We start from the raw sequence: 14,497 nt of genomic DNA, 5'->3' as shown, positions 1-14,497 counted from the left end.
GGAGAGGATCCAGGGGTCAGCGAAATTCTGGCACCAGACTTATGCATGGAGAGAAAGCCTGCCCCCCACCGGAGACACGTGTACCCAAAGGGGCGTGTTATGCCTTCTTTCTCTCGGAGGCTGAGGCTGAGGAGGGGGACTGGAAAAAGCCCTTACCCCCCCACCCCCCCCTTTTGGTTGTTTGCACCAGTTCTGGGACAGTGAGCGGTCCGGCTGCCTGGACCTGCTTCCTGGGAGCCGCAGAACCCTCCATAGGTACGACCCTTCCCCCGAGCGCTGCTGAGATTGGGTGTACGATTTGGACGTGGCCTTAGTAAGAATGGATAAAGACTTCGCCGTTTGTGAGCTGTTCTTCTTTTTGTCCAGCTCTTTGTCCGTAGAGGAGTGGAAGAGGCCCCCCCTACCAACCTCGAAGCTGTTCTCCTCATGTCCGTAGCAATGCAGATGGCACGGCCTGAGGTATCGATATGCGCCACTGTGGATTCCATGAGGTCCTGCGCCACGAGCTTGGCTTCGGCTAGCCCCACCTTAAATCGAGATTGGCAATGGGCAGGGAGTTCCGGGAGGAAGTCCGCAATTTCCCGCTATAACCGTTGGTTGGCGGCCGCCAGCATGGCATTTGCGTTGGCCTGACGTAGGTTCAAGGAGGCGTTGGAGTAGATCTTCATGCCGTACGCCTCCAAGATCTTCTCCTCCTTGCCTAGCAGCGCTGCAGAGGAGGCGGCGGAGGACGACTGAGGCTTGGAGTATATTGATGCCGCAGCGATCACAGAGGCTCGAGGCTGAGGATGGGTTGAGATCAAGAGTGTATCCCCCTCCATCTGCCTGTACTTGGCAGAAAGGCATCTGTTGACCGGCTGGACTGAGTGGGGCTTGAGCCAACCCTTCTTGGCCAGGGAGACTACATCAGTTTGCAGTGGAATCCCCATGCTGGCAGGGGGGGCGCCTAGTGAGGACTTCAGCCAGAACCCCCTCTGCCGGCTGTTCGACCTCGGGTTGGGGGAGGCCCAGGTACTCCGCCAGGCCAGCAAGACATTCATGGAAGGCCCTGGCTGAGGATGGCGTGTCTGGATCGTCCTCCTCATCCGTATCCTGCAGATCTGGAGGATCTTGTGGAGGAGGAGGGGTAGATGGCGCCGGAGGCTGGGGTACAGGGACCGCAGCCGTAGGCTGAGGAGGCGGCAGAGGTCGCAGAATTGGCTGTGGAGCCGGAGGAGGCGGCTGCACCAGGTCCTGGGGGCCCGATGAAGTTGTCTGTGGTGCCTCTAGCATGGCGGAGAGGACTTCCCTGACTGTGTCTTTGATGATAACCCTCATCTGAGGAGACCTCATGAGGCCGAGAAACTTCTTGAAGAGCACTTCCCTCACTGGCCAAAGAGGTGCCAAGGGGTACCAACTGGGTAGCGGGGGGGGGGCAGCTGGAGCTGCTGCGTGCCCAGTCCGTATGGACGCAAAGGAAAGCTGCCCTGTGCAAATGAAGGGTAGACTGTAGGTCACGTACCTGGCTGAGGCCAGTCCCACCTCGACACTCGTTCTTCGCGGAATTCGTGGAATGGTGTCAGACGGAGGCCCCTTTCCAGCATGGTGGCCATTTTGTCAAGCTGCCTGCACGTGCCTGCAACGTGTTGCTCAGCCCACTGGGCCCGGCCTGGTCCAAGACTCTTGCATGTGGATCACAAGGCCTGCCCTACTCCTCGGGCCTAGGCCCAGTAGGTGAGACACCCTCGACCCGGGGGTCGGTAGAGCTGCGTTTAGGCACCCCCTCAGACGTACTGCCGGTAACAGGGCATGGCCCCTCGGACGTGTTGCCGGTAATAGGACAAAGCCCCTCAGCCATTGTGTTCCGGTAAGAGGGCGTGGCCCCTCGGGTTTAGACCCGGTACAAGAACCCTCAGGTCCTTTGACACTGCGCCCGGGAGGATCCGAGGACCCCTTGACCCGCAGGCCGTTAGCTGTAGCAGCCTCAGGGCACGTGCCGGTAAAAGGACATGGGCGGTCCCTCCCACGCGGAAGAGTCCCTGGGAAGGAGTCTCCCTTGCGGGGTGCGTTCGAAAATATAGGCCCTACCTTGGGCCTGGCTCGATGCTTCACGAAGTTCTTGAGATCCTCAGGAGGCAACCTCTGGAAGAGCTCCCTCCACCTGGCTAGTCTGTTCTTCAGCGCCTTTGAGGACAGCGAGTCACACGCCGAACATGCTTGCCAACCGTGGTCTGAGCCAAGGCAACGTAGGCAGAGGGCGTGGGGGTCCGAAGTCGGGAAAACCTGTTGCAGGATGGACACCTGCTGAACCCTGTGGAAGTCGACATGCGCCGGGGAGGAGCGTGACGCCTGAGGACCGAGTACCTGAATGATAAAAGACAAAAAGAAGTAGTATCCGCGTGTGGAATTACATGGCCGAAGCCAAACCCATGAGCGCTGGTGAATTCGGCCCGTTCCCGTCAACGCGGAAAAGAGGTGTGGCGCCGGAGTGAGGGTAGTGCATGCTCCCTGGGCCGCGCCCCTGCGTCTCTAAATTTAAAGGGGAAGAAGGTTTTTTCTGGTGTCTGGTGAAAAAGGTTCTGTCGCCCATCAGAGAGAGAGAGAGAGAGACAGAGAGAGACAGAGAGAGAGAGAGAGAGAAAGAGAGAGAGAGAGAGAGAGAGAGAGAGAGAGAGAGAGAGAGAGAGAGAGAGACTGTCTATTCCCATTCCACATCCCTGGTGGCTGAATGTCTCGTACCGAGCAGATGTTGTGGCCAGTGGCTATCCACAAATGAATAGCCACTGCCAAGTTCAATGGTACAGGTCCTTACCATTGGTGGGCTTGCTCCCAGCCTGAAGCATGGATAAAAGTAAGGCTGCTGGCACTATTCATGAGATCACCATTGGGGCAAGATTTCTACGAAGAGCAGCCTGCTGACGAACTGAAGACAAATTCTGGAGATGACCATCAGACTCCAGTGCTCATTTCAACAGGAATGTAGTGAAATGTACAGATATTCTAGGACACATATTTGCTTATAAGCACATCTAATAGTTTTGAGTTTGTGTTTTGTGTAGGCATTAGTGATATTTGCCAGTATTACCATTTTCCAATTGTGGACCTATAATGGCGGTAGCAATGGTAAAGCCAGGCGTTTTGGCTGTTGTGTATGCATGCCATAGGCACTTTCCAGGCATTTCCATAATGGTACTGCTGTCTGCCATAAAACGTTAACAAACCGGACATTATTTTAGTAACTGGACATTATGGCTGTGCCTGGTAAATGCCTATCTCATGCCTATACAAGATCCAATACTATTGGCTTTGCCAATGGTTGTATTTAACAGGAATATAGTGCAAGGAACAGATGCAAGGACACACATTTCCTCACAAATCAAGTGACTGAAGGCATACTTGGTCAAGACATTTTTCACACACTAGGAGCTAGTTTACAGCTGCAATTAATTCATTGCCTTTCAATTGACTACTTATGAATCATTTTGGAGTCACCTTAAAAGCCCAAAGGTTGCTCATACAATTGATGTTTATTGTGCACAGGGAGGAGCATGCAATGGGTGTGAATGGGCATCTGGATTAGCGTGGTAAATGGCTGGGTTTGAAATCAAACCTCTCCCCTACCCGCCAACAGACTGTGCTTCTTCATAGTACATGGGTCTCTCCTATCTATCTTCACTTTCCTTGCCAATGGTTGCCAATGGTTGACTTATAGGCAGCGCTCACAACACACTTTTTTTTTTAAAGGATTTTATTAAGTTTTACAAACAATCAAACAATAGAAACCAAACAAACAGTGCATGTTCCAACAGTTGCATTACACTTTTCTTAACTTCTAACCACTACTCCCTCTAACTCTCCCCCCCTTTGCGAGTCTATTGCATTAAACCTTCTGTTTCCGCATCCTGTGGTTCGATCCCCTCCTCTACAGGCTCAGCCGGGTCAGCTAATGACCCAAACAGTTCGGCTATCAGTGATTTCCAGGCCATCAGGGACTCATTCTCCTCCTCCCCCCCTGTGCTACTCGCTTCTTGCCATGCCATGGTTTCAGATTCCGCCCATTTTTGCAAGTCTTTCCACCACACCTCTATCTTCGGCACCTGCCATGGCTTCCATCCCATGGCAATCCTTCTTTTTGCGAGGACATTAGCCAGATCCCTCAGCTTACTTACATGCCTGAGCTTCTGTGGTCTGGTGAACCCCCCCAACAGACAGGCCCACACTGTATCCACTACTATCTTGACCCCTTTTTCTTCCAGTTTCTCTTTCACTCCCCTCCAGAATCGCTCTATGATCGGGCATGACCAGAACACGTGCACCATACCCACATTCTCCTCATCACACTTGGGGCATGCTTGCCGCCCTGCATTTTCAAACCTCGATATCCTCCAAGGCGTCATATAGGCCCTGTGTGTTATGTACAGCTGAATCTGTTTCAGCCTTGTGTTTCTAGACACCTTCTTATGATACCCTTGCGCCCGTTCACATATCCCGTCTCCCATTAGGGCCCCGACCTCCATTTCCCAGTCAAGTCTCAACTGCGTGACCTCCTTCCCCACTTTAGACATTAACATGTCATACAGTCTGGAAATCTCGTGGCCCCCCTCAGCTATGTCATATATCACGTCTATGGTGGCGTCTAATTCTTCCTCCAACACAGTTTCAGGCCATGTTCTCTTAATCCTCTGTACCACTCTATGATACGTGATATACTGGCCTTCGTGCAACCCAGTTTCTTCCCTCAGCCCCTCGAAAGTAATACTTGAGCCCTCCTGCCAAATATCACCCATTGTTGCCACCCCAGCCGGTTCCCAGTGGGTCCTGAGTATCATTCGTAGCTGAGCGTCTGCCCCCGTCAATACAACCAATGGTATCTGCGGTGAGCATGGGGACGGGTCCTCCATCATTTGGCATGCCCTGCGCCACACCTTCCACCCCAGTAGCATCATTTTAGGGTGCCCCACCATTTCCGCCCTGGGTACCCACATCATCTCTTTCAAATAAAAAGGTGCACAATCACACCCAAACAGCCTAAATTCAGAGATCTCTTCATCAGAGAGCCATTTGGCAACATACTGCAACTGGCTTGCCACATAGTACGCCTCATAGTTGGGCAGCTTTATTCCTCCTTTGTCATGGAAGTTCTGAAGCTTCCATAATGCCACTCTGTTTCGCGTGCCATGCCACAAAATTCCCTACACATGCTATTCAATTTGGTGAAGAACTTCTTAGGAATCAGGAACGGTATGTTCCCGAAGTAATGTAGGAGCCTCGGCAGGTCCACCATCTTTAGCATTGCTCCCCGCCCCATCATCGCCAAAGGCAGCTTTGCTCAAAACTGCATACACTTCTCAATTTCCTGATGGCCACTTCTGTATTACACCTATGCTCTTCCTCCAAAGTGTGATATATGTCTATCCCCAGATACAGAAATGTGCTAATCGCCCACGGTACCTGCAATACAGGTAACCGCTCAGCTGGAATCCCCATGTACCCCCCTAAAGGGAACAAGCTAGACTTCTGGGGGTTCACTGCTATGCCGGACAGCACAGCGTATCTCCCGAGCACTTCCAGAATATACTGGAGGTTTTCTTCCGGGAATCGCACGTACAGCAGTATGTCATCTGCATATAGGGAGATCAAATGACGCTCTCCTTTCACCTCAATGCCTATGGTGTCATATTGCTGCCTCAGATATATTGCCAGAGGTTCCAGGGCCAGTATGTAGAGCATAGGAGACCACGGGCATCCCTGTATGGTACCCCTGCTGAGCTGCCACCTCTCTGATATCACCTATCCTGTCTTAACTCTAGCCAGCGGTTCGCTATATAAAATGTTCGCCCACCTTACATATCCAGGCCCTAACCCGTAGTGCTTCAGGGCCGCCAGCAGCCATGGCCACCTGATGGAGTCGAAGGCCTTGATCGCATCCAAGGACACGGTTGCCATTTCCTCGTCAATTTCTCTGCTAAACTCAATGATTCTCTGGAGTCGCCTATGGTTATTGGTAATGTTTCTTTGGGGGACATAGCCCCTTTGATCCGGATGTATTCATTTGCCAATGACCCTCTTCAGTCTATTCGCTAGGACAGCAGTTAGTATCTTGCCGTCTTGATTCAGCATTGACAAGGGTCTAAAGGAACCACAGCTGTGCCCAGGTTTATTAGGTTTAGGGAGAGGTATTATGACAGCCTCTCTCAGTGACTCCGGTAAGTGTCCCATCTCGAACGCTTATTTATCACCTCTAGCAGCGGGGGGAGGACCTCTTCTATGTATACTTTATAAAATTCACTTGGGAGCCCATCTGTCCCTGGGGTTTTACTAGTAGGCAGCTGCCTCACCACTTCCCCCAATTCTTCCAGGGTGATCGGGGTGTCCAATTCCTCCCTCTCCTCCTCACTTATCTTGGGCAACCCTATATCCTCAAGCGTTTCTTCCATCATAGCACGGCTACTTCCCCCATCCTCTTCATATAATGCTTTCTAATAATCCACAAACGCTTGATTAACTCCCGCCAACAGTCTGCCCGGTTTATCACCTCCCGCATGCTGTGTCTCTATGTATTTTTTTTATAATTGAGGTTACACAATCTCTCCCAATATTCTGCACATTTTTGCTGTAGCCTAAGTATCAATTCTAGCTTCTCCGCTGTATCGTCTCCGGCCTTTAAGGCCTCTTCTAATTTTTCTTCCGTCTCCCGCAGTTCAGTCAAAACCCCACCTTGTAGGCCCTTGGATTTCGCTATGGCCGCACCCCTCATGACAACTTTGAAGGCCTCCCATAGTGTTCCCGCAGAGTCCACGCTCCCAGTATTCGTTTCAAAATAATTTACGATCTCCTCCCTCAAGTCCTCTCTAAAGAAGGGGTCCCGCAACGCCTCCGCTCGTAGGCGCCATGTCGGGATCCTCGCTCTCGGGGGGCAGAATTGCCACGCAAGAATCAGGGACGACTGGTCCGAGAGGACCCTGGCCCTATACTCTATGTGTACAATCTCAGCTATCATTTCAGGTGATGCGAAGACATAATCCAGCCTCGTTGATAACTGCTGTGGGGCAGAATAATGTGAATAATGCCTTTCCTGGGGGTGCCACACTCCCCATGCATCTTCCAACCCAAAGACATCCAGCAATGTCCGTAGCGCCCTGGCTGCAGGGGCCGGTCTATCCAACTTCCCATCTGATCTGTCCACCCTCGGGTTCAATACGCAGTTGAAGTCCCCTCCCCAGATCACCGCACTTCCCACACATGCGGTCAGGTTCGCACTCAATGTCCTAATGTACGCCGCTGTGTTCTGGTTCGGGCATACGTGTTAACAATGCTTATCTCCTTGTTCTCCACCAGTCCCCTCAGCATAACCATCCTCCCGTCTGTCTCAGCCACCACTTGCAATCTCTGAAATGGGACATGTGGCGCCACCTATATAAGCACTCCTCTTGCATAGGCCGAGTACGATGAGCCAACCAGCACCCCTTTCGAATTCCCTGCAATCGTGTCCATCCTCTCTCGTGTAAGGTGGGTTTCCTGCAGCAATGCAATATCTATTTTCTGCCTGCGCAGGTACAGCATGACCTTGTTCCTTTTTAAGTAGCTGTTGAGCCCCTGCACATTCCATGTAAGTATTTTAAGGTCCCCCATGGCCTGTTATAGTCCCATTCCCTCTCACCAGGTGCAGTTTGACTTTGAATTCCAATCCAATCTGTATAGGCTTGCATCCCATTCTAAATTCCCTTTAAACAAAAACACACCAAACTTCCTGCTCCCCCTCCCTCCCGCCTCCCGTCCCTTCCCCAACATCACACCCCCCAACTGTTGCCCAGCTCCATCCCTGGATCTCAGGCTCCCCCGCATCTAGCTCTTTCTGGCTCTCGCCTGTACTCAAGGCTCCGGAGGGTGAGGCCACCCTAGTGGTCAACCTACTACAACTACAACTATAATTCAGGGGGTACGGTGCTTTCGTCCTGCCGCTCCTATAGCACATCAGATTACTATACATTGCTATACAATTTAAATATATGTACACGCCACTATATTCCAGACCATCAAGTCCATTACAATCAGCGGTATTTTATCAAAATATCAGCCTCCTGCAGCCGCGCCCATTGTTCTCAGCCTTCGCCTAGGCGCCCCTGGGATGTTCACACGCTGCCTTAACAGTATGCATACCGTATCCCAGTCACTTATCGCATTCATCTTGGGTCTCTTCCGTGTCTTGTTCCGGGCAGCCCTGCAGATCAAGCCATGTTGTTGCTTCTTCCGGAGTGTCAAAAAAATACATTTTGCTCTTGCGCACCACCTTCAATTTCGCAGGGTACAGAAGCATATATTTTATCCCAGCCGCCCGCAGTCTCCTTTTGATAGTCACATAGCTGTACCGTTGTCTCTGGACCAACATAGTATAATCCGGGTACGCCGTGATGGTGCTCGAGGCCCTTTCGTTTGTTCCACCTTTTCGTAAGTACTCTAGTATTTTCTCGCTGTCTTTGTAGTTCAATATTTTGGTGATTATCGCCCGTGGAGGGGCCCCTGTTCTCGGCTTCCTCATAAGGGCTCTATGTTCGCACTCCACTGAAAATACCTGCGAGAGTGTGCCAGCCCCGATTCCTTGCAGGAGTAAGTTCTCGATGTAGTCTGTCGGGTCCTTGCCCTCTTCACCCTCCGGCAAACCCACCACGCGGATATTGTTTCTCCTCGCTCTCCCTTCCGCTTCTTCTGCTCGAGACTCTAAGTTAGCCACCTGTTGTTCAAGGACATGGATCTCCTTTGCATTGTTAGTGCTGGTGTCCGTGTTAGTTTTCACTGCACCTTCCAGGCTGCTTGTACCTTCCGCCAGCCCCCTAACATCTTGTCTCAGCAGGGAGACTTCATTGCCTACCGCTTTGATTTTAGCCTCCAGGGAAGTGCGCAGATCCAACATCGCAACCCCCCAAGAGTCTTTCAGCTCCGTAATGGCCTCTAAGATCTGATGATTATCAGCCATTGTGGTGCCCTCAGCTGGTGCCATCGGGCCTTTGGGTGCGATTGCCGCAGGAGAATGTTGTGTTTTGGCAAAAATATCCATTGTGGGCTGTTTATTCTTATTCTTGCCCACGGCCCCTTGCGCCGACATTTTCCGGCCTTCGTTAGGCCTCTCTATCGCGATTCAGCGTCCGCGTGCCTCCCCGACCGTCTTATCCACCCTTATCGGCTGTCGTAGCGGCCTTCAAGCAGTCGCACCATCCGCCTCCTCTCGCCGCAGCTTGCTGCTCATCAATGCCGAGCGAGCACTTCTCGTGCCTGTCGTGGTGCGGCCTATCTCATCGCACCTCCGCTGCCCTCGGGCTCCTGCCTTCCGAGTCAGTACCCAAGCCATCGCGACCCAAGGCTCACCGCCACAGGGGTTTCGCTCCGTCTCCACTTCGCCACCATCATTCTTCCCCGCGGCCGCCGCCTCTATTCGTCCTCTTCAGGTGCTCTAGTTTCATTTCCTTTGTCGTCGGCCATCTTGTGTGACAATGGACCGAGCAGCCGCCGTCGTTCACCGAGCAATTTCTCCAGAATCCCACTTACGATTCTCCCGATCTTTACACAGTGAGCAGAATATACGTTCCCATGCATGTGTGGTCAATTCTGGAACCAGTGGCGCGTTTTTAAAGGTAGTTTTCACAGATCATCTGTCGGATCCTCCGGAGCTGCTCAGGAAGAACGTCCTACTCCATGGCTGCCCAAGCCACCCGCTCACAACACTCTTAATAGCCAAAACTAAGAAGGCTTACCAGAGTGCTCACAGCCACTCCTTCGTTATGTGATTTCTCAATAAATCTGACGCTACCAGTTAGACATTTCTTGTAATCTGATCAGGGCACATTTTGTGTGATGTTATGTCCTGTGATGAAACAATTTTGCCAATGACTATTTTTGAAACTTGAAAAATCCTACCACAAGAATACCAGTCTAAAGTGGCAGGTAACGAATTTGGCGGTTGCTCGGTTGGTTTCCAACCCATCCTAGCAACTGCCACATGCATTCTGAAAGTGGCGCATTCCTACTGACTTCGGAAGAATGCCCCACCTTCAGAATAGGTCTAAAGTACCGAAAAGGTCGTTAACGTTTTTCAGAACCTTTTCGGTACTTAACACCAGTTGAGAATTGGGCCTGATGCTCATCTTGGCGCAGTGAGCGTGCTAAATAGCACGACTCACTGCGCCATTTCCTGACGCCCAGGCACCACTGCTATTCTCATGTGGGCCTGGGCGTCTTCGCAAAGCACAACAGTGCTTTCACTGTAATCCAACAGGCGGGTTGCAGAATCCCGGCAACATTTTCGTTAAATAACAAGCGACTCCATGTGGATGGCAGTATGCACTCTTCTGGAAGCAAAGATAAAAAAATGCAGTGCTGGACCCACCTGTCACCATCTGCACACCCAAACAGCCCTGTGCTTCTTGTGGCACCCCTTCTGTACATGTCCTCTTGTGGCATTCCTCCTGTACGTCACCAATTTGGTACCGTACTTTAGCGCGAAATTCAAGTGCTTAGTAAATTGGAGGAGTGCCACATGAATAACCATGCAAAGGGAGAGATGACGAAAGTGCCGGTTGCTAGGTCGGTTTCCTGCCCTTCCTAGCAACCGGCACCCATATTCCGAAAGTGGCACAATCAGTCAGACTTCGGAAGATTACACCTACTTCAGAATAGGTCGTAATTACCGAAAATAATGTTAGTACTTTTTACGACATTTTCAGTAATTAGCACAAACTTGGGAATCGGGCCCTCAGTGGGACTTCCTAAGAATATGGCGGAAAAAAGAGAGAACCTTCAATTCAGCCAAAAACATTTTTACATGGGCCCTCCTTGCCAATTTGTTCATTCAAAAAATGTACAGAAGTGGTCTGTACTACTACTGTACCCCATCCACTTCCACATCAAAATAACGGGGTAAATGGATGCAAACATGTATTTACAAAGTAGTATTCCAGCAAACCAATACTGTTACCAGTGGGCCACTGGCAATCGCTAAAGTGGGTCGTTTGTAAATACCAACTCGTAGAGTTGGAATTTACATCTAGCCGTATTTCTGCTACAAAAGTCGTCCGTCACATGATGAGGCTTGTACTAAAAAATAAAAAATATATGAGGAATTTAGCATTCATTGCCTGCGTACAGTAGGTTGTCTCTGGAAATGTGTCATTTCAAAAAGGCTGCACAGTTAAGTAGATTGTTTCATTAAGCCACTTGCTTTTTTATTTGCTCAATAGCGTGTCCCCCGCAGGATTAGTCATCGGAGAGGGGTCTCACTTGTTCTAAAATGGGCTTTCCCATGCTGCATTTGCAATTTTGCTCGATGTCTGTAGAAATAAGAGACAGCCGGTCTAAAGTGTACTTCCACTAAAAGAATTGCATAATTGCAACAGCCCGTTCATTTCCACGTTCCTCAGAGCATTTTGGAGTTAAGGTATCGTGGGTCTTCATTGTGAAGCTTTCACTTATACATGGCCCATGCTCCTACATACAGGTCTTAAATTACTTGAATCCTTTAGTTTTATGCATTCTTGGGATGGGGTTTCCTTGAAAATGAACAACACAAGATCTAATACTTTTAACACAGCAGAAAGAAGTGAAAATAAAAGTTGCAAATTGGCATTCGGGTGGCAAGAAATACACCAAGATTATCTCTAAACGAGTGAAGCTTGGTACTATAACCACTCCTAGATCAGGATATATTCCAACAGATCGTTTCTTTAAAGATACATATTTCATACTAGCTTTACCTGACATATCATAAGAAAATCTAGCACTGCCTCTCATCTCACATTCTCTCTGTGCTTCTCCCGCTCTTTCTAGGCCTTTCTATGTGAGTACGAGTCAAGTTGTCAGGTGCACGTTTGCTAAAGCCACCCGAGCTGTTGCCGACAGCTGCGTGACCAGCGGAAAAGGATGTGTTTTTCAGCAAAATCAGCTATTCCAAAAATCACAACAGGAATTATTTAAATGTACTAACATCGTAAACTGTCTCCTTGTAAAATAGTTCAATATCCACTTCAAATAATCATTTCCAGTACATATTTTAGTCATAATAAAAAAGGTTGCACTTGTCTTAGCAAAGCACATTAGCAAAGGCTAGAATAACCATACAAATCATTTTTCCGGTAGAAGTTTATCAACACAATGGACAGTCGTGTACAATCTTAGTGTACTCTTTTGAAATAACCCTATGAGAAAGATGAAGAGGACAAATAACACCAGTGAGTGGTTCCAGCCTGTTTGAATAAAATTAAAGAACATTTTGGGAACATAAGAATGACCACACATTTTTCGATTTGACAAAAAAAGTCTGTGATAAAAGGGTTATATGCGTGAATCACAAAGTACATAATGCACACTGGGCTTGGTGCTCATTTCACTTTTTACAACACTCGCCACAACCTTAAAATGTTTGCAACATTGAACCATATATTCAGATTCGACAGCCTCAGGATTTGCATGTGAGGATTAAATGGCTACAATATCACTCACTTCATGGGAGTCACATTTCCACTGACCAGAGAACATGTATCCTTTCCCAATGCAACATTTTAGCTGGTTCTGAGTGAAAGGATGGCTGTTCACATGCTCGGTTCTCAACACACAGACATCCTAAGAGAACTATATATTTAGGATGTACAGCATTCAATTATGGGTGCAGCCAAGAGGTTTGATTAGTGTGAGAAGATCAATAACCTGACCATGCCTCAAGGGGATAGGAACCCCTCTCAGCCTGGGGTGAGAAGCCTACAAGGGTGGAAGCCGGAATTGCTCCTACCCCAGAGGGTGATGGGGGTAGTTGACATAGCCCCAACTATTATCCCCTCTCGAAGGGCCAGTTTATACATGGGCAGTACACAGTTGCATCACCTCATACCTCTTGATACAAATGCTGTCCAAGTTTACTTTCTTTTCTTGACCCAGAGCCAAAGCCACAGCAATATGGAGAGACCAGTTGAGAGAGCACAATCCATCAGCTACCAATGCGATCTACATTTCACTGTTGGAATCCCTGAACCAGCAAACAAAGAGAGGCAGCAGACGAAGTGGAAAGCTGCCGAAGATACCCGACATGGTGTGCACTGCTCCTCAGCACAGACACAATTTGCAGCGGAACCGCTGTGCGTCAGACTTGAGAGGGAACCACGCTCACAAAACAAACTATCACTTGCCTTGGACATTGCTGCCTGAGGCACCTTACTCTGAGCTGCGACACTTCATGCCACGGCCTGCCGTTCTTGCAACACGCTGACTCTGCATGGCGAAAAGGGCAGGCTTAGCCCACTAATTACCACTTCCTGTGATTGCCACATCTACCGGGTGAGGAAAACAGGGTCCGATTGTCCAGGGCTTGAAACACAATGAGAGAAGATGGGTGAGGATAAAAAGGCAACAGGAAGTTGTGGGTTGCTTGGATGAGGTCAGAGGAGGAGGTGGCAGACCAAGAGACCATCAGGAGAAAGGATGATGGAAAGGAGTGTGGAGGGGAATGCTGCAAGTGGTACTGTGTTGTGAGTGTGCGTGAAAGGTGGGTGAGTGAGAGTGTAAGAGGGAGAGTAGAGAGTGAGTGTAAAGGGCTTGTTTGAGTGAAAGAAGTTTGACTGAGTAGAAAGTGGGGTGAGTAGTGTCAAGGAGGGAGTAGTAGCGTAGGAGAAGCAAGTAGTAGGGTGGAGGAGTAGTGTACGCTGGCGTAGTAGTGTGGAGAAGGAGTAGTAGAAGCATGCAGGAAATAGTTGTAACATCGAAGGGTGGAGGCAAGTCGTGGAAGGAATGAAGGACACGAGAGGGCCAAAGGAGGAAAACGTAAGGAGAAGGAGAGTGGAGTTGGACGCAGGAAAGTAGAAAGGGGAGAATAAAGATCCAAGGAGAGTAACATCAGGGCATGCTAGGATAGAGACCGACTCGGGTAGAGTGTCTGGAAGGCACATTCCCTAATCTCTTTTAGTACTAACAAAAGTGATAGCGTACGACTAGTCTAGAAAGTCCCAGGGGGAGCTTAGACAGAAAAGGAAGATTGCCTTTAGGTTTACCCAACCAGCCAGCGTAGAGTTTAGACAGCAGGGGTCAATATTCACTAACTACTAACGCGGGGACTAAGGACACCTGGGTTAGGGTGGGAATGCTATCTATAGATAAGATTAAGGACAGTCCGAGCACTCTGCAAAGAAAATCAATAGCAACCCTTTAACCTTCTCTAGGAGTTGTTCTTTGAGCTACTTGTGGCATTGGTGAGTCTTTCTCATTCTAAAGCGTATCATCCAACATGCCCGACTATAAACGATACTTTTTTCAAACATCCAGGCATTGGATAGAGGAACAGGGTGGTGAAAATCGAGAATCATGTAGATTAAGAGATGCAACTTTCACTTGATTCTGCCAAGGAGGAAAGACAAGCACATGTATACACAATGAACTTTTTACCGTTGTTTTTCCTGAACCCGTTGGTCCCACCAGCATGAGCCCATGGCGCACCACTGTAGTCTCATATAACTGGATACACTTTGTGACAAAACCTGTAAAG

General features: G+C 49.4%; 1 protein-coding gene across 1 annotated transcript in view; it reads right to left on the bottom strand.

Annotated features, from left to right (window-relative positions):
- The window catches only part of DNAH1 (dynein axonemal heavy chain 1), a 3,604,831-nt gene that overhangs the window by 1,762,827 nt on the left and 1,827,507 nt on the right, over window positions 1-14,497 (bottom strand). Inside the window, exon 35 of the mRNA XM_069644003.1 lies at window positions 14,398-14,489. Within this exon, the coding sequence (XP_069500104.1) occupies window positions 14,398-14,489 (92 nt within the window). The remainder of the gene's footprint in view (window positions 1-14,397; window positions 14,490-14,497) is intronic.

The sequence above is a fragment of the Ambystoma mexicanum genome, chromosome 2p (assembly GCF_040938575.1).
Source record: "Ambystoma mexicanum isolate Mex_15411 chromosome 2p, UKY_AmexF1_1, whole genome shotgun sequence".
In the NCBI taxonomy this organism is placed as follows: domain Eukaryota; kingdom Metazoa; phylum Chordata; class Amphibia; order Caudata; family Ambystomatidae; genus Ambystoma; species Ambystoma mexicanum.
This window is presented reverse-complemented; position numbering and strand designations above follow the sequence as displayed.